The sequence below is a fragment of the Pipra filicauda genome, unplaced genomic scaffold (genome assembly GCF_003945595.2).
Source record: "Pipra filicauda isolate LSUMZ 115617 unplaced genomic scaffold, ASM394559v2 scaffold115_size4368891_pilon, whole genome shotgun sequence".
In the NCBI taxonomy this organism is placed as follows: domain Eukaryota; kingdom Metazoa; phylum Chordata; class Aves; order Passeriformes; family Pipridae; genus Pipra; species Pipra filicauda.
In genome coordinates this window covers 3,025,409-3,051,600 of record NW_024103607.1, presented here as the reverse complement: position 1 = coordinate 3,051,600, position 26,192 = coordinate 3,025,409, and the positions used below count along the sequence as shown (strand labels likewise).

The window sequence follows — 26,192 nt, the reverse complement described above, 5'->3', positions numbered from 1 at the left end:
ATTGAGAGTGAGCTTTTAGCCCATATTATTTAAATTCACATTCAAGCTATTATATTCTGAATCAAATTTGAAGTTAAATAATCTATACATATCTGCAAGCACTATATTCAGGGAAAAGACCCTGCTGTGTCCAAACTTCTCTAGTGATTATTTTTAAATAGGCTAAAGTCTGTAATGGGGAAAATGGGAAAGGGAATGCTTGATTTTCTGTTTACTGAAGACTTTTAAAAATGCAAATCAATCTTAAGACTAAAAATTGGCTACGGACTTTCATAAAGGAGCCTCAAGATTCTCTGCATTATTATCCTCTTTAAGTTTGTGTTGATTTCCATATTTCTTAAATAATCTCACTGGATTATTTAATTGCATTAAAAACAGATTCTAGTTTATCATTTTTCATCTATAACTGAAAGGCAGTCTTAGTTAAGATGAGAAGCAGAAGTGTCCTACAAGCTACTACAAAAGGTAAAAACCTGAAAGCAATTAAATAAATAACTGGAACATTACACTGTCATATAGAGCTACTGAGCTCACAGACAGTACAAATTTAATTTCCTTTAGTAAGAAAACTAAAAGTATAACTTAATCAAAAAGACAAAACAAAATACATACCTTTTTCACCTTTTTGACCTTTCAGTCCAGGCAAGCCTGAAACTCCAGGGTCTCCTTTTTCACCAAAGGTATCTACTGGTCCAGCATCTATCATCTGAATCACAGGACAAAGACTAGGACACTAGAAATGTGCAACTGTGCCTTCATTTGTATCTCCCCCATCTTGATCTGATGGTACAGAGGCCATTTGGTTTTATAACAATTTTGAGCAGCTGTGGTTATATTTGCAATTTCAGTCATAATACAACAACTGCTGTGAGAGGGTTGTAGCTGCTGAGGAATTACCAGAGAAAACAAATATTTCCCATTCTACCAAAATTCCTTCATAGGAGTCATCACAGGATTAAGCGGAGAGCTTTTATAGCATCTTCCTCAACAAGAATGATGCCAAAAAATCTCAACATGGTCTAAGCACTGGTTTGTATTACTTTTAATTTTAAAATACTATGTTCTGGCAATTTCTGCTAACATTGATCTGAGCATGATATGTAGGATACTAACATTTACAATAAAATATTCATGAAGCATGTACAATTTTTCAAATCAAATTAGCAAATATTGGGAATTTTTCCCCATGTTGGGGAAGCAGCACCATCAATGATCTATTTGTTGCTGACTAACCCCATTTTTTATTTGAAGTGTTAAAAAAAATTACAAACTGCTCTCCTGGTTTCTTCTTGTGCATAGGGGGCTGATTGCACTCGGGGACTCACTGGGCATGGTGAGTAATTGTATTGCGCATCACTTGTCTTTCTCAGGTTTTATTCCTCTCTCTCTCTTCTTTTTATCTCCCTTTTCATTATTATTATTACTAATATTACTACTATTAGTATTATTAACTTTATTTCAATTAATACTTAAGGCATGGGGTTTACCTTTTTCCAATTCTCCTTCCCATCCCACCTCGGGTAGGCGTGGTGAGTGAACAAATGGCTGTGTGGTACTTAATTGTCAGCTGCAGTTAAACCACAACCAACTGCAAAGCTGACAGACTTACTCTTTTGAACTCTCTTTTGGATATTTTATTGATTAACAATGCTTATAATTTTCATAGTCCAAAATGTTTGAAATTCATATTCTTCAAGAGCTCCTTTCCCAAATTTCAAATATACTTTAAAAAACTGTATTCAGTTTTTTCCATTGAGAAAAAATAAGGATGTGACTTTTGAGAATGAGATGAGAACATGCATAGTCTCTCTTTTTTCCCCTCATTGTTTGAGCACTTTCACAAAATTTAATTTTATTTTAGGTTTCAAATAAAACACAAATTTATTTTACTTACTCTTCCCGGAGGTCCTGGAAAACCTCGCTCCCCTTTGTCACCCTAAATCAAAATAGAATTTACATTTTAAATCCAGATCAGATTTTTTTTTCCAACAGAATTGGATTTCCTCAACAAATGAACAATTCAATATAGGATCATACAACTTCCAAATGATAAGTACCTGGATCACTATAACAAGCAGTATTAGTAAATGGTTTGTTTGCAGGCCTGTACTGTTTTGCACAATGTAAAAAGAAACTGGAGTTTTTAGAGAAGTACACTTGTACATATATCGGCTGGGCAAAGAGCTTGTGAAAATAAAGCCTGCATTAATCAATTCATATAAGAGATCTAAATCAGGTATACCTACATTAACTTAATTTTGACTTCTCCTAGTGATGATGCAGCTTAGCAACTTAATATTGCTTTATGTGCAGTCATTGCTTTACTGCACATCTATCTTAACTCATTCTGTGAGAAGGGAATCAAAAGCTGCTACTACACACCTTTGTACCAGGTTCCCCAGGTCGTCCTGGAATCCCAAACCCACCAGGCAAACCCTGTGTGTAGAAGACAGCGAAACCAGAAGATAAAAATACAGATGGATCTTAGCTGCAGCAGCATCAAAGCTTTAAATTTTCAAACCAGACACTAATTCACTGAAAGCAACAACTTTAAGTAAACAATTCAGAAGGCTAGAAAATTTCAACCTGTTTTAATACACAGACAAATACACATTTGTTTTGAATGCAAAAAACAGTACTGGAAATTCAGTAAAATACATACAGGTTCTCCTTTTGGTCCTGGTTCACCATCTTTTCCAGGCTTTCCCTGTAAAACATGAAGTTCCACTCTGCTTAAGCAGACAACCACATAGACGACATTTCTAAGTACTGTGGATGAAATACTAGAAGAAAACAATCACTACTGCAGTGCATTAATCCAAGTGTGCTAATGCAGCTAACAGACCAGAGGATACAAAGCAGGCAAATTGTGAAAGCCTAGTTCTTATATTATCCAACACCCTACAAGATGTCAAATTCAATAAAATCCTACAAATCTATTACCAGATCCAAGAATAACACAGTGATTTCCCTGTCAAGGAGACTTCAAGACAAAATATATCAACAGCACAAGAAACTGAAATCAGACCCAAAATCTTTCCCTTCATAGCAATCCCTTTCTATGTATATATACTCTTCAGCTTCACAAAACCTTTACTCATAGATATTAGGTAGTTCAGTTTCAGCAGAAGGCTTGGAGAGCACTAGGCCTTGCGGTAATCAGATCATGTGGTAATCTAGTGGTAAAAACCACTTTCCTTACATTGAAAGCTATAATTTCAAATCACATGGCGGATGACAAACTAGAATCCAAAGCTCCCTCCTCCAGAACAAAATTATTAATTATTACACCACTCTGTTAACCTACAGAGAGGATTAGATTCCCTTGAAGTAATCAACAGATACGTGACGAATGACCTAGATGGACTAACCTACTTTTCAGCATTCCTTTCCTTTGCACCAGAAAAGGACTGGCACGTCGGCTTGTACCCACTGGAAGCTGGCTTTTATTTGGTGTCTCAATGTTTAGACTGTATGTGTAGCATAAGCAGTATGAATTTGTCCCATAAACTCAAGAAAATGTATATACTTAATACACAAAGTAACAGTGCATATAATTCAGTCTAAAAAGTAATCTCATCCGTTTAGGTCAAAAAAATTCTGTTTAAAACATTGCAATTGAAGGATAACGATACAACAAACATGAAAAGGCTGCCACCATTGAAATGTGCAACTATAGTGTCTTACAAAGAAGGGTTACAAGTAAGTTTTAACGACAAATTAAAACTATGATCTGCAAAGCCAAGAGAATCTTCAAATGTACTCTGCGATTGGAATTAATCATATGGTTTAATTCTATTTAACTAGAATATCAGATCTTAACATCTGCTCATCTTTCAAGCCTTATCTTAATTTCAGAAGTAGCTATAATTTCCTGAAGAATTATATATAAAATATCTTAGCAACTTTCTTCAGGGAAACAGAAACTGAAAAATATATTTTTGAAAAGTTCAGATGCTCTAGTTTCCAAAGCCAACATCTCTCCATTCTTCCAGCTTCAAGCTCTCACTTACAGTAATAATAAAAATACATATGTGATAGCAAAGATAATCTCACCATATATCCTTGCTGATAGGATAATAGAACATCTGACTTTGAAGTACAGTAGAAAGGAAGATTTTATCTTTTTCAGATTGAAGTACAATTCAATGCCTATAGAGGTGCTGGGCCTAACAGTTTAGCAAGACCCACAATTTGAGAAACTTATACTACTTTAGATGCATTTGAACGTAGAAAATGTACAATTTTGCTACCAGCTCAGCTATGAAAGACACTGCATGACTCATGCAGAAGCTGTATGGATGAGACTATATGATATAGGTCGGACTAGGCACATGTAATAGACTTTATGGCCTAAAGTATCCAAAGTCAGGCTAGAAACCAGCAAGCAAAAGTGTTTTAGTCACCTAAACTTTTTGCTCCATTCATTGCTTTTGTAAGGAACTGTACCTTCAGGCTAAGCAGGGTTATTTTGTTGATTGTATGTGACAGTATTTGAAATAAATTCAACATGTTCCATTTAGCTAAAGTCACTCCAAAAGAGTGATCTGTTTTGCTTTGCTTTTTCTTCTGTTCTGGAATGACTTAATTTTGCTTCAGTTGGGATCCATGGGAGTTTTGCCTTTGCCTTCAGCACCACGAGCTACTGTTGAGTGTCTTTAGTAATCTGAAACATGTTACATACTAATATTACTGCATGTTATTACTACCTTCATTTCTACACCTGTCCTACAGCAAAACTTCCTTCTTTGAAATATACCAAATTTGCTGTTCAACTAATGGTTACTAAGTTTAATCAGTTCATGGAAACAATACAGTAAAACTGCAATTATGGTATTGATTAAGCTGAGTATACTTACACGTGGACCAGGCTTTCCGGGTTCACCCTTTTCTCCTTTGAAACCTGAACCTGGCAATCCCTGGAAAACAAATACTCACCAGATTAAAAATACTGTCAAATTCCAAAGTAAATTTACTTCTATCTAATAGCTGTAGAGATATTCAGTGCCATTATCGGATTCTTTACAATTTTTTATAGTAGCAAAAAAAACTACACAGTACTCACTGGGATTCCCTGTTCACCCTTTTCACCTGGATCACCCTAATGAAATTATAAAAAAAAAGGTGGATTAGTAAACAAAACCTTAACCATTATTCATTTAAGTTGTAAATAATTCTTCGTACCAGCAAAAGCACATTTAATCCTGTTCTCCATTTCAAGAACTATGCCTAATAGTAGGATGTGCAAGTATTTTGACAAACACAAAGTGTGAATCCATTAAGCTAGTTTATTTTACTAGTATATATTGCTTAGAATGTTTAATTCAATAATTGAAAAATTCATTAGCACTCAGATTTCATGAATGTGATTCTGTATATGAAAAGTCGAATATACTTAATTCAAACTTTGAGAATATTTTTATAATATCCCGTGCTTATCAATCTTCCTTCCTCAGAAAGTCATCTGCTGCATGAATTACTTTTTTTATGCAATTACTGATGCATTTACCATTTATCATATATTTTTAGAGAGACTTCTAGAATGACCTTCAAAATTCATGCATGATGAAAAACAGGAAGAAATTTTTGAAAAATCTGCTCTAGGTGAATTCATATTTTTTTTCCTTTTTTTTCCTTTCCTTTCACTTTTGTTTGCTAATTCCTATTGATCATATTTTAATAAAGAGTATAAGAAGTCATTTAACATTTAATCATTTAACATCTCACCTTTTCTCCCCTTATGATTTCACTCCCTTTTTCTTTCATATGTGGTGCTGGTCCTGGAGGTCCTGGGGGGCCCCTTACTCCTTGTTCTCCCTGTCAACAGCAAATCCAGGATAGTCCATTGAAAACAGCATGACTCTGAGATCAAACATTATGAAGACCAATAACATTAAAGAGAACTGCCACTTGCTTTTAAAAATATAGCTGTGTTTTTAAAAAATTCTTATTTCAGCAAAATTAGTGAAAGGATTACATACATAGTTACAGACAGAGAAGGATCTCTTAATCTACTCTTAGGGGTAGCTTGATCAACACCGAATATCAGGAACATATCCAATTAATTACAACAATAGTACAAAAGCTTTTTAGTGATTACTTTAGGAAGAAGGAGATTAGGAGGAAAGAGGTCAGGTACAGAAAGTCAATGCCTAAACAGAAATGTTAGTCAAAGTTTATAATGTTCCATCAGCTTTACAACTGTCCATAAAGTTCAACTTCAAGATGATAACTGTGGATCATACTTTTTTAGTATGTATGTGTCCATTGCAGGGTCAGAATCTCATCTCCTTATATAAAGCAAAAGCACTATCTTTTACAGTAAAACACCTCCCAAAAGGCTCAATACATTTCTGTCAAGCAATAATGCACAGCAATACCATTAATCTTTTGCTAAAGACAAACCTGAGGAGTACAGGAAATCTCCACACACTTCTATGACCAACATTTTTCAGTAAATTTAATGATAACAACTTAATTTCCACTATGCGTCATGTCACAAAAAATTCTATCCATTGGGAATATTGTGGCTCAAAATACATAAATAAGGTGGTAGATTAAAAAAAACAAACCTACCTAAGTAATATAATTTACTTATACTCCAAAAGCCCTCTGTCAATGACAGTCATGAGAAGTTTCTGGAGAAGTGCTCAAACATATTATGAATTTACTGAATAGCCCTTGACTTACTGCAGTTCTTGGCTCCTGGAAACACAACATAAGGCACTTTGGCCCAGACCTCTCAGTGTGAGAGGTGACAGATTAAACCTCACATGTATTACCTCCCATTTGATGCTGAGTAAGAGAATAAATGGGATCCTGGAGCACATCTTTTGGCTTAGATTCATTCAAAAGTAAACTCATCTGTGTGCTCTGAAACCTCTCCCTGGTTGTGGCAAAACACAGTAAAAGGGGACAACTGAAAGTTCTGCTTCAAATGTATACACTACCAAACCAAACTAAGGCAGACAGGCCCACAGGAGTCCTGTCACAATGAGTTATGATCATTATGAACAGTATATTAAATCTCAACCCTTGGAATTAAATTGACTTCAAAAAAATCTCATGGTGAGTCCTAATATACAGAGTAAATGTTTCTGCCTATTTCAAATTGAAGTAGTTTTCCAGTCACAGCTGGAAAACAGGATAGTGACCTAAATCAGGTATAACATTAACAAATTCTGTGACTGTTCATGACTTTCATTCATTTAGGTGTAAGTTACAGATTTACTCAAGTCTTCCAAAAATTATAATGCTTATTTTCTCTGTTGATTGATTCCAACAGTTTTCTTTATTTAAAACATAGTATCAAAAATATTTCTACAGTTGTTCACTAGAAGTTTACAAGAGACCTACCTTTTCACCTTTGGGACCCTGAAAGCCCAAGCCCATGTAGCCCTGAAAATGTAAATTATACACACTTAGTCAAATTCTATCAGCAGTGCATACATGCATATATATACACATATGAAAGTATTTTGTACATGTCAAACACTGAGAGAATATAAAAGACAGAATATATCTTTAGAATGCACGTGTGAAACAAATAAGTAAAGTCCTAACCTCCCTTTTTTTTAGCCATCACAGCAACTTGTGACAAAAAACTGAAATTTATCAGATAATTTTACTGTCAATATGCTCTTTTTCCCAACACTTTAGTGAAAATTTTTACATTTTAAAATGAATTCAAATAACCATAGAATGTTGTAATTACTACTGATTTCATCAAATGAGATAACAGAGCTAGAAAAATTTGAAAAAAAGTGTTAAAAATCTCTCTTTATGATGTCCATTAAGACACAGAAATAGATCTCAAAAAAAAAAAAACACCACTCCTTTAGGATCACTAGTTTCCAGAGTTTGGGGAATTTGGTATGCCAAATAAATAAACAGATAGGCTTAATATTTATAATAAAGACTCTTACCTTCTCACCTGGGAGTCCTGGTGGCCCTGGGGGACCCTACAAGACAATATATTTTAGCATGCACATGCATACAGTACAGTAGGTGGAATAATGCCTTATTCTATGGAAAGAGTAAAAAGGAAAATCTTTTAATTAAACCAAGATAAAAAGTCTTTTTCTGTTACCATGCATAATTCTTAGAATAAAAACAACTTAGAATAAAAAATAACAACAAAGAGAATCTGTCTGCAGTATCACATTAATTACCATAATAACAGAGGTTGATATCCTGCTTCCATGGTACTCCTTACTGCAGCTACTCATAAGAACAATCTCAGAAAACATTTGGGTTTAGGTCTGGCTGCTAGGTTTGTAGTTTATTTTTTATAAATTAAGCTGGGGAAGAGAAGACAGGAGGAATCACAATTAGTCTGTCCCCCACAAAAATACTCTCCAAGAGTGCAAGAATAGAGGATGACTGTAGGAGCAGCTGCTAATGAAAACCTATGTTGCCTAGTAATTTCTGCCATGATAGAGTTCCGGAGGCTAAACCACAGGCCTGGAACCACAGGTTATCTTTCCCAAATCTCAACCAAGACCTGATACACACACCTTCTAGAACATTCCTATAATAAAGCTCTAAAAGTAAAGTTCAAATCACCATGAGAGGAAACTTACTGGCTCTCCTGGAGGACCCTGTGGCCCCATTGGTCCCTGAAAACCTGAAGTTCCAGGTGGACCCTATGAAAAATTCAAACAGCATCATAAAAAAGTGATATTTGTTTCATAATTTCATGATACTGATTTCATTCTAGTTGAAACACTACTATTCAAACGTCTTTTAGACTTACAGGTAGTCCAGGTTGGCCAGGAAACCCTTTATCACCTTTTAGCACACCAGAGGGTAAAAGACCAATCACTTCACCCGGATCTCCCTATAATAAGAAAAGAAAAAGAATACTTGAACATCAATTCAAATACATTCAAAACCACTAATATTGAGATGAGAGGAAAGTTGGAGCTATGTCTTGAATCATTTGGAAAGCTGTCTTTAAAAAAAATCACCTTACTTAAGACATATTACAAGTTAAAGTCTTAATTGCCAAACATGCTTTAAAGTCACTTAAAGAAATTCCAGTACCAGATCTTCCTTCCTACTTTCACTTCCTATATCATAATGGGTAGGCAGAATGATTTTTCTGTCAAATCTATCACTAATACAGTGTCACCACACAACTGGAGCATCTGACCTGGCTGCTAGGAGAAGTTGTAACCTCACAATCTCTTTCCCAGGCTGAGACCCTCATGCTTATACTTAGTTTTGACATAAAAGTCATTTTCTCAAAAAAAAGGAATCTACTTAGTCCTACTTCAGAAAATTATTCTGATCATTATTCACTTTTTGTCTCTTTTTTGATAGTAAAAGATCCCATTTTTCCTGCATTTTTGCACAAAGTTGGAGTATTGTAAGTGCTTTTATTTCAGGAGTTGTGTACCTACGCATACACACTTAGGAAAGAAACATTTGAGTATTTAGTGTTTATAGACTAAGTCAATTCTTTCCATGTAAGAGTAAGATATAACTTGGGTTATCATGTCCTAACAAATCCAAGATTACTTTTAGACTTATATTCAGCTTACAGTTCCAAATAACATCTGTTAATTTTAAAGAGCAAAAGCTCTCTGTTGTCATTCAATGCTTCATTTTCCAGTTCACAAAATGCACTCAATACCTAGTTAGTTAGTCTGATTTTTTTTCCTTTATGAAAACTGTTTAGTATGTGTTGGAAGCTTTTCATATTGTGGGGTATATGATCTTCTTTCACAAATATTATCTAAGTGAAACTATGTAGGTAAATCAAATGTTAACATAAAAACAAATGTTTGAATCATAAAACCTATCTAAATCTTTATACACAATTAGGTGGCCACCGTATTGTTTATACATAATTAATGATATGTACTATTTTTTTCTGTTGTAATCCATGTAATACACTTTTAAGACCTTCATGGAACAACACAAATGTTCAATTGTTGTCAACTGGAGTTCACACCACTGTCTTTATTTAGTGGGGTTGCAGAACAGAGTACAAAGTGAAACACGGCAGTACAATTTTTCAGTCCTTAAGTAAGGAACTGCTGGTCTTAGAGAGTGTAGACTTCACCCAAATTCTTATTGTTAGAAGTAGGATACAAACAGAGTAAAACGTACCTTCATTCCAGGAGGTCCTGGGGGTCCCTGTGAAAAAAAAGACATATTTGATGTCATTGCTCCTCAGTGTTGTATATTTTACATCTTATACTCTGTGTCATTTCATATAGTTATATTTGAATTTCTAGAATCAGAGTTGAAAAAAGTGAATCAAGCAGAAAAGAATCTACTTACTATACTCCCAGTCAGTCCTGGTAAACCTGGGGGACCTACTGGACCTCTTTCACCCTAAGGGGAACAGAGAAATCAGGGTTTTTTGGGAACATACGCTTGAGAGATGTTTTTATTTCAACATAGAGATGCTGTTATAAACAGATGTAAATGTCACCTTTGTGCCATTACATCCTGGAATGCCAGGTGGACCAGGAGGGCCATCTTGTCCAGGAATGCCCTAAATGAAAAGAAAGTAAAGAAATTAACAATATTTGTAATAATCCAGGTCAGATGTCATGATTAGTACTTTGATTAATACAATCAGTTCTTTATAAAAATACCTATACTTCATACATACGGGAAGGCCTGGGTTTCCTGGAAAGCCTGATACTCCTGGGGGGCCCTGAAATTGAGAAAAACATAAACTGAAATGACAAATCCACAAAACCACAAGGACAAGCTGCAGCCCAAGTTGCATTGCCAGTGATAACAGTCAAAAACAAGTAGTATTTAAACGTCATTTACAAAATCTTCAAAACCTCTCAGACATGTCACCTTAGTAATCAGTAACTGAAAGCAACTTTTTATATTTCTTTAACTTTTTAGGCAGTAGGAACTGGATCAGAGCCTTATGTAGAGGTAAAAAGGAATGCAGAGGTGTTGTTTTCTCACAATCACTGTTCCCAAAATGAAATTTACTGTAAACATCTCTTCATAGCAGGGGATGACGTTAACACACTGTAAAGATGTTCTCTTCCATACTCCTCATCAGCGTATCAATTTATCCTTATTATCAAAAAACCTACCAGGCTGAGATAGCTCTTTCTTCTTGAACAGCTTTTCAGTGCAATGCATCAGCAGTTTAAGTTGGCAAATCATTTTCATCCTATCATCTTACTTATTCATGCAGTATTTCCTAATACAGGTATTACGAAGCAGAAAAGATGTATGGGAATCCTGTGCTTAGACAGTGTACTTGCTTCTTCCAAAACTCTGTAATTGTTATACAGGTTACTTGCACTGTAGCACACAAACACTTTTGCCAGAAGATGCCAATTTATACTGACACTCAGGATACCCCAGGATATCATGAACATCACAGACTGAAATAAGGATTTCTTGAGCTAGCAGAATACCCTCCCTTTAATAGCTCAGAAACTGCAGTTGATTCAGTAAATTCTGTGTGCTGCAGCAACTGTAGGCAGACAGAGAACAAAACCGAGATGGTATTTTGAAAATCTCTAAACAAGAGGGTATAGCTGAAAATGTATGTATCATTACTGGCCAAGTCATTTGAATCCTCTTTCGTCATGACATTACGAGACAAGACAATGCTCAGAATGAGCTTGGCACCTCACAAACCCTCATTAGCCCTGGCTAATATTATCATATGCTAAAATAAGTGCTATGTAAGTGCCCCATTAAACATTAACGACAACAGGGAGACCATAGAAATATTCAGAGCCTCCTCTAGCAAAGTCAAGAGATCTTTGTTCCTGGCTTTAATTCGGCTCTGCATCTTGTGCACACTTTTAACACATATGTACTCATGAGTGTGTCAGCTTCTCCGCTGGAGTGCTGCAAGGAGGCTAGATGGCAAACATAAAGGAGAATTTTGCAAGAGGAAATAAGGTTGGTTCATCCTGAAGCTGGAAAAAAAGTCTTTCAGTATGTCAAAAAGGTATCAAAGGCATATTAAAATCAGTGCTGTTGATGCAGTGTTAAGTATCAGGCAAAAATACAAATAAAGATATTGGCTGCCCAATGCAAAACTTCAAAGGTAAAAGTGAGAATTTTGAAATTATTGTGCAGAACAAGGAGATGTCATTGATTAACTCAAAGAAGAGACTAACTCCCTCTTGCATTTGAAGGCAGCCATGGAGAATTAACATATAAAACAACCCAAAGACATCAGAATTGCAAACAAGTAAGCTAGAACTCACTCTTGTTCCCTTTGTTCCTGGCAGTCCTGGTTCTCCAGTATCACCCTGCAAAGGAAATAGAAAGCTTTGTCTTTCTTTGGGACAACAATTTAGGGAAATCTGAATGTTTCAAATACGAAAGCTTAAGTTCATACCTTAAGCCCTGGTGGCCCAGGGGGACCTTCAGGTCCTTGCATTCCAGGAAACCCAATCACACCCTGTAGTCCTGGCAAGCCTCTTTCTCCCTGTGGAAGTAGAAAACTTATTAGTAACTATACAATACAAGTTGTTTCTTCAAGCCACTCACATATTCCCTATTTCTGTGCTCAAGAAACCTGTTAGAGGGTAAGAAGATACATGTAACAGCAAACAGTTCATGTTTGTACCTGAAAGAAGGATTATTATAAATAAAGAAATATTTCTGGTTCAATAATAGATTGGCAGGGGCTGAGCGTGGCATAACAGAAAAGCACTCTTTGAATGCCAATGAAAGCTTTTTTTTGTCACTCTGGATAGCAGTATTCATAGCACACTTATACTCCTGGGATCAGGAAGGTCACTTTCCCCTCTAATAAAACCTACCTGCATTCCTACAGAGATATAGCTAAATCCCAGTAAAACTCCAAATCAGCAATAAAATTCCTGAAAGCCACAAATATTACTGTTCAGTCACTACTGTATGAATGGCAAATACCACTCTTCTTATACACCATTCACAACAGCAGATTTTGGAGACCAGGCTTGTCACTTAGAGTTGAGTTTCAGGGTGGTTCAGAGACAGGATGCTCAGAGATACAGAATCTTCCCAAGAAGCTGAACACCCAGATTGTATGTGGCATCCTTTGGATTCTCCTTTAATGTTGTATGGGACACCTGTGTTTCCTATGCTCTCCAGCTCCCTACAACTCCAAATGTATTTAAATCAGATAAATTTAGAGGCAGAAAATTCATCCACACTCTAGATCAATATCGCAGTTATAATATGTTCACTATATATGGACTCCCAGTGGAGGAACACTGTCTGAATAAAGGCTGCAAAATCTGCACACAGAGAGAGGGGGAAAAAAATACACATGTCAACTCCTGGAACCAGCAAATCAAGCAAATCAAAAGCCACATGTTCCTCGTAGGAAGTAACCAGAGTTGTCCTTTAAAGGTGTGATGTGAAACGGGGAGAAACAATTTATATTGTCAAAAACTGTGGGAATATTGGATGAATAAAATGTTAGTGTGCAACTGCAAAAAGGAAAAGTTCTATAAGTTTGGAAAACACACTAAAAAACACGGCATCTGTTTTAGAAACTCAAAACACAGCAATTTTCAAAGGATAGCAACAAGGTTCAAAACACACAAAAGGAAGCTATGCAAAGATTTAAGGATTTTCAGCAAAACAGTGAGAGATGAGATTGCTCTTTGTAACTAACAAACAATTTAGTATTTGATTTTATGATGGTGATTAACAAGACACTTTTCTCCTGTTTGTTCAGGACAAAGATTCCCAGAAATATGATGGCTACTTGGAGAGGTCAGCTGAGGATTGAGCACACACAAGAAGAACAACATCTGAGTCTTGGAGAGCTCATTTGTCAAGGAAGTATAACAGGCATCTTGCAAAGAAAAAGTTATGACATGCAGGCAGAGGAAACTGAGTGATGACCGACAGACATAGTGTTATTACACTGTCGGAAGATGAGATGAATTGGAAGATTTGTGGAGTTACTGGGTTGATGTTGGTTTTTAGTTCTGTGTCCAGGATTTCATTAAAATGAAGAGACAAGGGAGAAGAGGCATTACTGATGGGTAAGAAGAGCAGGGCAAAGGAGGAAGGAGGGCAGAAAACCATAACTGAGATGATAAGAGCATGAGAAAGTGAATTTAAAATAACACTTGTTTACAAAAAAATCCTGCCAGAATAAATCATCCTGCTGCTTTTTCTCTCCTTCCTCCCACAAAAATAAACTTTTCAATAAAAAGGTACTTTCTGAGGCAAACAATCAGTTTTACCTTTAAGTGCTGAAATGGCATGATCTCCTCTATTTACTACCCAGTATTCTTTGTCATGGTTTGAGAATAAGGTTTGCAAATCTGAAGCAGTGTGTTAGACCAGAAAACACAACAAAACGAAGCAAATATCAGAACAGCTGGAGAAATATGTTACTAGGTCAGCTGCAAGAGGTACAAAGTCCAAGTTCTAAAGTAACTAAAATCGTTTTGAAATGTATTTTAAAGAAGAATGTATCATGATCCAGGTCTCTGAATAAATGTGTTGAAGTAATTAACAATCTGAAAGATATCTGTAAAGTTAAACAAATTAGTCAGGTACATAAACCCATACTTTGGCTAGCCAATTGGCACTGCCAGCACAAAGCTATTTCTACAAAATCAGTTGTTATATCACTTCAGACCAGGATTTCACATTGAACTCTGGGCACTTGCTCTCATGACCTGCTGGGAGGGAGAAGACGCTCAAGTACATACAACAGGGTCTTCTGTTGCTGAAGGAAGGTACAACATGTGCAGATGAGAAGAAAACAAGATTACTTTGACAGAGAAATATGAGTCATGTGTAACATATGTGACTCAGATCAGTCACGTGTAACATGACTGATACTTTCTGCACTCAGAAGCTCTATCCATCTCCGGACTTCACCACAGTCTGAACCACTGCACCCTGCAACACAGGGAAATAGTTTTTCCTCCAGTCTTAAGAAAAAATAAAACTGAGGTTTACAGATCAGATTTTCACTTAGTCTAAAGCTCCCTTAAAATCGTTCTGGCACTGTAAAAGGCCTTAACATGCCTGTAAATCACTCACTAAGGTAATGAATGTTTCAGCTTGCCAAGGAGGTTAACTAAAGGCTTAAAACCAATAAAAACTTGGGCTTCCAGGGCATCTCTGGTCAATTCTCTCAAGACTGTCTTCAGTCTCCCAGGCTGCCCTGAGAGGTAAAACATAGCTGGAGGAGCAGAGTCAAGACTATAAACACGTCACTTCAGGGTAAGATACATCCAGGTTTCCCTAGAAACATTTTATTTTCCTGACTTAACTGTTAGCCCAACAAGAAAAACAACGTGCTATTTGTCAAGAACTTCTGGACATCCAGTCAAGCTACTGGATGTTCCAAGGCCTGGAAAGTGTAGCTCTTGAGCATGTGGAGGGCTGTACCATCCCAAATACTGCAGACTCACGGTTTCTCATACTGGAACCGAATTCATCTATGATTTGCTAGAGGGAAGTAAGGAAACATAAAGGCAACTGCATGTGTGAGAGCTGTGTGATCCCTCCCTGCATGCAACCTGCCACCTTGGCTGCTTACTCATGGACTTACACACTGTGAATACCTCTCCCTCTACTCTGCCTTCCCATTTGACTTTACTCCAAAGTAAGTTCAGGATAAATAGTACAAAGTAAGTATTGAGTAGGAAGCCCAAACTTCTGCAGTTTCAGGGTACACAGTTAATCAGACTTAACTGCTCTATGCCATGGAAACTGAGAGAATTAGGACAAACTATTCCATCAAGACCCAATAACACACGTAGGGAAGTCTCCTGGGTTCCAGTCCCTTTCTTTAGTCCAGATATCAGTCTGCCTGTTTGTACAACAGCCTTAGAAAACTAGTGGTGCCAAAACTTGTAAGGAAAGAAGCAGCGCTAATGAACAAAGGTCTTTTTTCAATACTCTTGCCTGAGTTAGCACAAACTTCAACCATAAGATATTTTTTGGCATCAGTGATACTACGCTAAATGACAGAAAAATTCCATCAGTCTCAGAGTATGTAAACTGGACAAGAGAGTAAAAAACTACCATCTAGAAGCTGTAAAGTCATGTGAATGCAGAGTGTCCTAATGTCACTGAGTAGATTAGACCCCAGAGATCACTGAGGTAGCAACATTTGTACTACTGCTTTCCTACCAAAAGTGGCTTATTTGGAACTTCAGGCTCTGATAAACCTGTCACTTATTATGCTGGGCAATATAGACATAAGCATGTCCTGAAGATGTCTTGCATTGCACGGAAATACTTGAGCAGCATCCTTTTCCAGCTTGTCTTTCTGGTTTCTTTCTTCACTCAATGTTCCAGCCAAACAGCCCAACAGCTAGTGTTTGTGCTACATTTATGCTGCACCCACACTACATAAATTGGCAAGCACTAGGTCACCACTGCCACCCCACTTATTTTTTGCTCAGCACTGAGATTTGTAGCTGTGATGCATGAAGAGCATGAGACACTAACTGCAAGGGCTATGTATTGTTCAAGTTCCAACATTCACAGCTGCAAAGTCTTGGCAAGTAACACTGAAAGAGCTTCTGCATCTTACAAATCAATTCATGAGACTCAAAAACTAAAACAGATGTAAGCAAGTCATCTGTACCTCTGCTGATTCAATGCAAACTGTCAGAAGGCACAAAGGAGAATTCATTACTCAGCTCACAAAAATTAATATTCTGACACTCAGCTGCTGAAAATGTGGAGGTCCTACGTAAAAAGACAGCAAGTGCTCAGTCACCACTGCGCTCATTTAATAAGCAAGACGCCTGTGTTAGTTCAGCTTTTGTGAAATGCCTTTGCACTAGGTAGTTAAAATTAAAATTGAATGGACTTATAAACAGATGGGAACCTGTTAAGAGCTTAACTGCATGGGCTGCTATTTTCTCTAGCACCTACTCTTCTAAATAAGCCATTTAATGTTGTTTGACACATGGAACAGTTGTGGATTGCTAAGCAAGAGAATCACATGAATTAAGTAGTTTCACAAGATTCAGCTGTAATATATCAAGTGCTGAGGGGGAGGAAATAATCACCACCCCATTATAAATTATTTCCCCTATTACTTTGTCTAGGGACTGATGGACTGGGAGATTTTAAACTTGAGAGACTGGTAACATGGATATAAATCAACTGCTTCCAAAAGTGCAGGCTCACAGGGTGTCTAGGTCTGTAAAAATATGTTCTCACCCTCTCCAGAGACACAGGCGCATGGTGAACAACAATGTGCGGATCTTCCCAAAGCCATTTGAATGATACTTGATTCCTTAACATTTGCTTCTGCCAGTGATCACCCTGCAGCTGAGACAGCAGGACAGACACGTCTGCCCTTCAGCTGAAAAGGCATAAAACTCAGTCTTGTGGAAAGATGTCATAAGGTAGCCAAGCTGATTTACCCAGCAAAGGTGCCTTTTCTTCTCCTTCTTTTAAAGGGATGGTGCCACCTCATCCTTCTTTACACCAGCTGGTATGATTCCCTCAGGCTCCACCGCTCCAGTTCAGCTCACTAAATTTACTCACTTTTCTTTAGCGAGTGAGCTTACTCTGGCCTCTGTGAGCTGAGGAGCTCATCAGGTGGCCAGGCGGCTGCCAAAACCAGGGTGAGGAGGACACAGCAATGCAGGACAGGGTGGAAAGGCAGTGAAAGCAGTTTCTCACACGAGCGCAGTGGGGTTTGCTGGAGTTCATCCACCACAGCTCCTCAGCTGTGCCTTCGCTGCAAGGGAAACTCTTGGCCTTGCCAGAGGGCTCTCTTCTGACCAGTGTTGCTGCTGACTCCAATATGTTACAAGCTCAGAATTCCTATCACAAACACATATGCTTTCCTGTTCCTAAAAGTTAACGTTCATTGAACTGAAATTCCACCAAGGATATGTTTGGCAAAGAAATGTAACAGTTTCAAGACAAAAACTGAGGATGCAGTTTCCAAATAGAGAGAAATAGTGCCTGACTACTAACAGGAAACCCTGCCATTCAAAACATCCATCACACCTTGATGCTTCAGTGTGACCTCGTAAAATCCACAGCAATGGACAACAGCCTTGAAATCTACTACATGGTTTCTACCCAGACTATCCCAAGCCACCTGAGAAGTAAATACAGGCTCTGTATTTGTTCCTTCAGCTGATGTAACTTAAGTGAATCGGCTCCAAGGTGTTAGACTAGTAATTATACTGCATGGTAAGAAACACTACTGTGCAAGCTAATACTCTCAAGTCACAGTGTTTCTCTCCACACTCTTTTAAACATGTGTTAGAGAACTGTAATTGGCTCAGTGCTGCATTAGCGAAGACAGATGAGGATTATCCAATTCTTTATCAAAAGAGTCTTTTTAACCACCAGAGGGAGCACCGGCCCTGAATATATTTCAGGAATAAAATAAACATGTACAATAAATATCATCTGTTTGTCCTCAGCTGCACTTACCATTTTCAGTATTTTATTGAATGTGTGAAGTAGATATCAGTCAAACAGAATTATTACTATATGCTCACAGGACATGTGTCCTCAAATGCACTGAGGATGTTTAACATTACAAAATTCCCACTGCACATTCTTCAGCAGAATCTATCTGTACTATAGCTATACAACTCTGGAGCCACACAAGTAACAAGTAATTAATTACAGAAACATAACTCCGAAGACATGCAAAGAATCTGTGTAGGAGCTCTGTAAAGATTTTGGCTCACCCAGAAGTTTTGAGGCTGAGTCCCTGATAGTATTTAGAATGGAAGAGAGGTCTAGGGGGGAAGAGGGGGGAGAGTCAGCAAAATCTGGATTCTTGCACTGCCAGGAAGCATCTGAAAGAGCTCACTCACATGGAAACATGAGTTCAGCATTTTTGGCAGGACCAACAGAAGGAGTGGCCATGACAGTTTCACATCACCTGCACAGCTCCACAGTCAGGCTGGCTGTGGGCTGGATGAGTCCCCTGCACAACTTCAAGCACTACCACGGCTGCTTTATGTTATACACAGACACGTACAAGGACAACAAGACACCCCAACAGCTGCTGGGGAAGAGCACTCTCTACTCATGATCTCTCTTGCTTGTTCTGCCATCTCCTTCTCACTTTGCTCCCTCCCCAGTGACTTCCACCAGTGGGACTCCCTCAGTCCCACAGTTAAATGAGCTCTCAGGCTGCATTTTGAGGGGGGAACACTGAAAAGCACCTACTTATGGTGCAAAAGCCAGTGCCATACAGGTTCATATACAAAGGGGCAAAGGCTGCGCCCTGACCACCAAATGATAGCACCTCTTTCATCTCTGGTTTTCCACTCCTTGACAGAATTACTCTTTCTACTGTGAAAGTACCCTTTCCCAAGCATCATGAATTTACAACACTGGGGAGCCTGTGGAGCTTGATACAAGAGGAGCCCAAACCTCCAGTAGTGGGGTTATAAACCTCCACTATCGATACAAGCATTTAGTTAGAAGGCTATTCAAGTTTAAGGTTCAGGGACTGAGCCTGGGCCTCTGCCTCCTAAATACAAAAGAATGCTTAGACCGAAAGCATATTTCTGTGGCACCTCATGGCTGCACAGAACATTCCTCAGGAAGCTGCTAAGTGCTTCCCAGGAATATAAAAATAGAAATAACAATCTTTGATTATCCTTTTCCCTACATATCAGTATCTATGTGCTTATTTGGTGTTCAAGTGGGTGGATATATAGTGTGTCTAAAAGATATTAAGAAGCTGAATAAGAGGTAAAATAAGCTGAGTGAAGTAAAATTAACATTCAAAAGCCAATCACGGCTACCAGCACAGCCTCCATTTAATTGGTGTCAAGCAATTGGTTGCCTATCAGCGTTGTACGATTTCAGTAAAACCAGCTGTAAATAACAGCCCCTCCCCACATAATTTAACAAGTCTTCTTCATGTAATTCCTCTTCTTGCTCACCCCATAGTTATTCCTCAATTTCTAAATGTGGTCATCAGTTTTTTCAATGCAGCTGCCCAAATTTCACTTTTTCGGACTTCTTGAGCCATGTACACTCTTACCTTAGGCTCTCAATATTTCCTTACATTCATGTGTCTTTGGTTGATATATGTTTTGTGTGATATTACCCTGCAGTGCAGATAAATGTTAGAGATCCATAAGTAGCTAGGATGCTCAGGGGAACGTATTTGTTCATAGCATGATTGTGGGGTTGGTATATGAAGGACAGGAATGCAAAACCAGAGAGAAGTCAATAGACAGCAAGCAAACTTCATTTTCAACTGTGGAAGTCTGCCTCCTCAAAGCTTGGTAGTTTAACACCAAAGTATGTGGTTAATTGTCTTTATTTTAAATTTTTCCTGATTTTTGAAAAAAAAAAAAAAACCACAACAGAACAACACAGAGCTCATGATATTTCAGGAAGAAGTCACACAAATCTTTTTATAAAAGTACATATGAGGTTCTCCAACTTTATTTCTTTTTTTTAGTTTTTTATCTTTTATCAGACATGGGTCAAGGAGCCTCTTCCCTTCAGTTAGAAGAACCTCAGAGAACTATGAGGGAAGAGGACATTTGAAGGACAAATGTGTTTGCACTGTAAAAAAAAAAAAAAAAAAAAAAAAAAAAAAGGAAATTCTATCACCTGGAGACAGGTTGAATCAAAAGGGTGCTATATTTCCCACCCCTTCTAATCATCTGTTGAATACATTAGGTCTGAGTAACTCTTCCTTTGTTTTATTGCACATTGTGTTAAATCACTTCCAGGGCTGAAGGTCCAATAATATAAGGGGTAAAAATGCTCCACACCCTTCCTTCTTCATTAATGAAAATTATTTAGCATTTGTTTGCATTTGGCATTGTTTAAAGGCTCACATATAAAGATGAAACAGCAGAAAAAAAAAAAGGGTCTTAAACTTTTCAGGGGTTTTTAATTTATTTTTGTTCAGATCCCAGACCTGGAATGAAATGTGACCTTACATGCAAGTTTTATTCTCTTGCCAAAGGTTTGTCATGGACATATTTACAGAAAATAATCTCTTCCATAAATAGTAAAAACATGGGCAGCTGGACCTAGACAGTACGGACTGCAATAAAGTTCTCATAATGAAGTAGCTCATATCTTAGAGGGTACATGACAGACAGTACTATTTGAGACAGTGCTAGTCTAGATGCTTTTTTGGGTTAGGTTGGAAATGGCATTTCTGAAGTTTTAAACATTTTGAAAGTTCCATAGGAGTAAAATACATTTCCACAAAAGTTAGAGGAAATATTCTGGCTTCTGACTTTTAATCATGTAAATACCACAAGGCAGATAACATTGTGCCTCAAAAGTGTAAGTCACCACTTCTTTACTTTAATCTCTAATGCCTCTTGTCTCAACCAGATCCATTGTAAAACAGACACTACAATATATATATTTGCAGTACCTCCAGGGTTGCTCAGCCTAAATCGTTAAAGTTAACAAAGATGCAATAATCATTAATAATAATGAAAACAAGTATCTTCCTTATTTTGACATTGTACAGGATATCAGTATCATTGTCAGGGAATGCCAATCAGAATTTGGTCTGTTGCTTAGCTGGTGGCTTTAGGGTTCTCTTTCTGACCAAAAAAAAAAAAAAAAGAAAGAAAGAAAAGAAAAAAAGGACAAGGTCAGGTGAAAGGGGCTTGTCAGCTTGTCAGAATAAAGAATAAATTAAATCCGTGATGTATGACTGCCACCCAGAGGACCCTGAGGGGAAGTGACACAGCCAGGGTCGTAGGACAGTGCCAGACCCATGGCACAGCCCTTCCCTCGGGCCCCTGCTCTTCTTGAAAGCTGATGGAGCCCAGTGAGAGGTAGGGGGCAAAGGCAGTTTTGCTATCTAAAACTTATACTCTAGAGTTGCCCTTTCATAAACACTATCTTTTCCTTTGTTTTGCTGAGGGAAACTGTCACTCAGTTCTCTTGCCTTGGCACTGATATAAATTCATTGCGTTTAATTCCCAGAACTTCCTGAAGAGATCCCTTTGGAGGAGTTTCATGAGGCTGAATGTGTCCTAACTGGATTTCCAGCTTCTCTCTCCACACTTTCAGACAGAAATGAAGGTTGAGTTGAGGCTTTGCAGTCACATCCTTAACTCACAAATCCTGTTAAAAATGCTGCATACAGATGGAGGCAGCACTGGCTTCTCTGTTCACTGCTCCACTATGCAAGCCTTTGATATTCCTCCCTTTCGCTCACCTATCTCCTGACACTGGAGCCAGAGGGCATTTCAGACTGCCCCTCTGTACTAGAGTCTCTCCCCTCCATCACCATCATTTAAACCCATTTCTTTTACAGTTCTGCATCACCTTTCGCTCTTTGCTTGGCAGATGAGCAAACCTACCAAACTCCCTCAAGGCTTTTAGTATTCTGCTAACTAGCCATGAAACACTTTTGTTGCAGTTGTTTACAGTCAGTGAGAAAAGAGTGAGAGGACATCCCATTTGATGTTGGTGACTGTGCTCACTCACTCACTCAACTCAGTACACTGTGCACACTGACCTTTGACACAAGCCTTGGTGAGAATTATTTTTGTTGGCATATCAATACATTTAAAATGTTCCAGCTGAACTTCAGTGGAGGTTGTCACATGCTTTCTTTAAGAGCTACAAAGTTTATGGGTAGGTTTTGCCATTCTAGTCACTCTTAAATATTCTAAGGGAGAGAAATATGATTTTCGAGGCAGAAGTCTAAGTTTCTTTTCCCTTGGTGCTACCTTAATTTTGCTTTATTTCTGTTGTTATAGACTGTATAGGAGAGCACTTTATCTATTACTGAAAAATAATTTTTTTTTCATAATCTAATTCAACTTTCTTTGGTGTGTTATCTATAATTCAATTAACTTACTGTTCTGTAGCCCTTTTTCAGATGTTGTACTTACCTGAAAGGTAATCACTATGTAGTTTGTAGATACTGCAAGCGTGACTCTGCTTGCATGGACATAATTTTAAATTTGGGAAGATTCCAAGCTATGCATGGGTATTGCACAGGCACTGGGTGGTTCCAATTCCCGAGCATGAAGATTTCAGAGAAGTAGAGATCTTACACATGTCTTTTCTTATCTTACTGTGATCTCTCATTTGGGAAACTTTACTGACTTCATTGGAGGCTCACATACTTCAGATCAACCTAAGGTCCTCTAATTCTTTGAGAAACCATAATGAAAACATACACTAACAGCAGTTGTACAAATGTAAAATCAAGCCATGTGAGCTTGTTTTATTCCATGAAGAAATGTCTGAGCTCAGTACGCCAACACCTTTGCAAGCAAAGATATGCATCTAGCAAGAGCTGCTTAAAAGGTCACATTATGCCAACTGAAATACTACTTTGTGAAACCCTTCAAAAGTCAGCTCTGAAAACCAAATATGAGTATGCCCCATCACACAGTACTACTGCGATACCTGCTTTTATAGCCCTCTTTCCCTAAAGAAAAACTTATCAGTGTAATCCACTAGTTTGTGTTAATCAAAGATACCCACTGTACTTGAGTACAAAAAAATATCATAGAAAATTTTGCCAGAGATAAATGGGACAAATGGTTCCTATGACTATTTTGAACTAAGAAAAGCTGATGGTTTCAGATGACACTTAGCAGTATAGTCTGACAGTTGGGAAACAGTAGAACCCAATATTATTTAGTCATTTGACATTTTGTTCTTTTCAAGAATAGCAGCTCTCTTTATGAAACACGGGTGTTCTTTTTCTCTGATTTGAATTAAAAGGATTGTTTTTCTCTGAGTGAAGGGTAAATCAATAAAAATATACTACTGTCACTGCAGAATTGACAAAAACATTGTGACAATGTCCTGATTTTCAAAAATATTTATGAATCACAAGTTTCCCTGTAGAACATCAGATCTGCAGCTGATCAATATCTTCGCTTATTTTATTACTGTCTTCTGATTCTGCCCTTTCAGGAATGGTTAGATGACTTCATGTTATCTATTAGCCCTTTCCATAGATGATTTAATGTTATCTATTACCCCTTTCAGGACTGTAAACCCATTCTTATCTCCTACATTGCCTGTCACCTCTCTTGCCAACGTTATGGCTGTCTCCAGGGTATATTATTTAGTTGTGGTTTCCTTAGTGTCCTCAGCTATACTCTTTACAACTCAGGCATAAATAGGTGCTGTACACCAAGTAAGTTCCAACAGCAGCCACTTAAATAGAAACACTGAGCTGTATTTACTAAAACCAAGTAGAGTCGATGAAAAACGTTAACAAAAAAATTTTGATTTAAAAAAAAGTCTAATAAAAGTTGACTATGAAAACCATAGATCTGGTGATTATTGATTTGCTCCACTAAAGGAACTGATTTGTTGCCCTCTGCTATATCTTCAAGAAAACTCAGAAGTACTTAATAGTGATCTTCCCACTGACTGCCAGGGCTTCTCTCCAACAAGAGGTTTTATATTGTGTTAAATCATCAATATTACAAATATTTTTGCTCTACCTTTTGATACCTAAAATGACAGGAAGACTCTCAAAGGTCCTCCCAATCTGGTAAACCTTAAAAAAAAGTGGACACAGTCCACTGCAACAGTCAACTTTTCATTACACAGGAGAAGCACAATCCCCTGCAGACAACAAAACGATGAGTGAGTTTTAAGACTGTAGTGTGCAGGAGAGAAAATACTGGTCACTGGTCCTGTTGACAGGGAACTCCAGAGATGTCCCAGTGACTGTCAGTCTAAGTCAGAGCTACCTGGCTTCCAGACCCAAAATACCTCAAGCAAAGCCAGTTTGTGTACTTGTGTGGCATGGTCAATCCATACAGGAATGATGCACTCATCAGGGAAATGGAGAAGTAATTTTTATGTACATATAATACAGTCTCAGAATTAGGTAAGCAAAAATAAGCCAAGATAAAATTACTTGCTCAAGTTTTTTACCTCTCAAACAAACAAACAAACAAACAAAAGGTCAAAAGCAGCAGTTTCATTTAGAGCTAATTCTATTCTTCTTTTCTATTTTCTTTCAGAGCATCCTAGTAAAGATTTTTTTTAATTTGCAATACTTCATGCTCAATTATGAAAGCATGTTTGATATTCTTGTGACTTCAACTTTCAATGGGTAATGCTGAGACAGTGAAATCATCATAAAATATTTATACTAAAGAATGATGATTTATACTTCAATGCATTCTAACTAATAAGTCTGAGAAGATTAATCATTCTGTATTACTTACAGCAAGGTTCCACTTATACATGTTTCTGATACAGAGTAAAAGGAGCGCAAATGGTCATGAATGAGAGAATGAACATTCTTGGGAAAAGTCAGTTCATGGAGAATTTCACTCATCTCTGTACAGTCTTTGTTCTAAATGGTAATGAAATGCTTAAGATGCTTTTTCTACACACACTAATGGCTAGGCAGTTCTTATCTCCACAGCTGCTTGAAATTGTTCTCAAAATCTAGGTAGGCATAAAAGAGGAAACACAGCTTCAGTCTACTTCAGAGTAGCTCAATAAAATGTAGGCAAGCATTCAAAACTCTAATCAGTTTAAACAGATCTCACACTTCAGCGAGGCTCAAGAGAACAGTCAAGTTATTATGCAGAAAACCAAATAAAAAGCATAAGAGGCAACAAATGAAGATGTTTTAGGCTAATCTAATAGAAAACAGTAAGGTATTATTTATTATTTTAGCAATATTATGCTTTTCTAATATTTCTGCACCTTCTGTTCGGCAATTATGTGATACTTGACATTATATAGCTTAAAACAACAGCCTGATGTTTAGTGTAATAATAAAGGCTTTATGGGATAAAGGCCATCTGTTGCAATTATGCTCACTTTCTGAAATTTTCTGAAAGGGATGAAAACCCTTAGACTTTGTCAATTATATGCCTTTGATAAAGTATGAGTCATGTTAAAGGAGTTTACCATAGAGATGCAATTTTCATGGAAACAGTCTGATGAGAGAATATATTAAATGTACTCTAAACATGGCCATCATATTGATGAAAACATTTTCAAGTGAGAGAAAAAATATGCCAATGTAATTTACTCTTCCATGTCTGAAATGCTGTTGGGTAATATTTCTTGGGCACTTTACAGCTTTTAAGTCAAAGACCATTTTCAGTGATTTTTCTGGTGAGATCAGTAATATGATTATTTGGCCAAATGAATTTTAATGAAACCCCACCAAACTATAGAGTCTGGAACTTCTTCCCACACTACGGTAGGAAATATCTCTCCAGATGTTAATACTTAAGGCATTAAAGGGTAAACTCAGCACCCACTTCCGCAGCTCCCGAAGC

The 26,192-nt window shown here is 37.4% G+C and overlaps 1 protein-coding gene across 2 annotated transcripts in view; it reads right to left on the bottom strand.

Annotated features, from left to right (window-relative positions):
* COL4A1 (collagen type IV alpha 1 chain) overlaps positions 1 to 26,192 on the bottom strand; it is a 128,138-nt gene that overhangs the window by 47,507 nt on the left and 54,439 nt on the right. For both annotated transcript variants that reach the window (XM_027743491.2, XM_039384747.1), the window contains exons 3-19: positions 12,347 to 12,436; positions 12,213 to 12,257; positions 10,628 to 10,672; positions 10,445 to 10,507; positions 10,291 to 10,344; positions 10,117 to 10,143; positions 8,756 to 8,839; positions 8,583 to 8,645; positions 7,926 to 7,961; positions 7,357 to 7,398; positions 5,728 to 5,817; positions 5,066 to 5,101; positions 4,860 to 4,919; positions 2,663 to 2,707; positions 2,383 to 2,436; positions 1,895 to 1,936; positions 613 to 706 (exon numbers count right to left, since the gene is read on the bottom strand). In XM_027743491.2, coding sequence (XP_027599292.1) covers positions 613 to 706; positions 1,895 to 1,936; positions 2,383 to 2,436; positions 2,663 to 2,707; positions 4,860 to 4,919; positions 5,066 to 5,101; positions 5,728 to 5,817; positions 7,357 to 7,398; positions 7,926 to 7,961; positions 8,583 to 8,645; positions 8,756 to 8,839; positions 10,117 to 10,143; positions 10,291 to 10,344; positions 10,445 to 10,507; positions 10,628 to 10,672; positions 12,213 to 12,257; positions 12,347 to 12,436 — 970 coding nt within the window. The remainder of the gene's footprint in view (positions 1 to 612; positions 707 to 1,894; positions 1,937 to 2,382; positions 2,437 to 2,662; positions 2,708 to 4,859; positions 4,920 to 5,065; positions 5,102 to 5,727; positions 5,818 to 7,356; positions 7,399 to 7,925; positions 7,962 to 8,582; positions 8,646 to 8,755; positions 8,840 to 10,116; positions 10,144 to 10,290; positions 10,345 to 10,444; positions 10,508 to 10,627; positions 10,673 to 12,212; positions 12,258 to 12,346; positions 12,437 to 26,192) is intronic.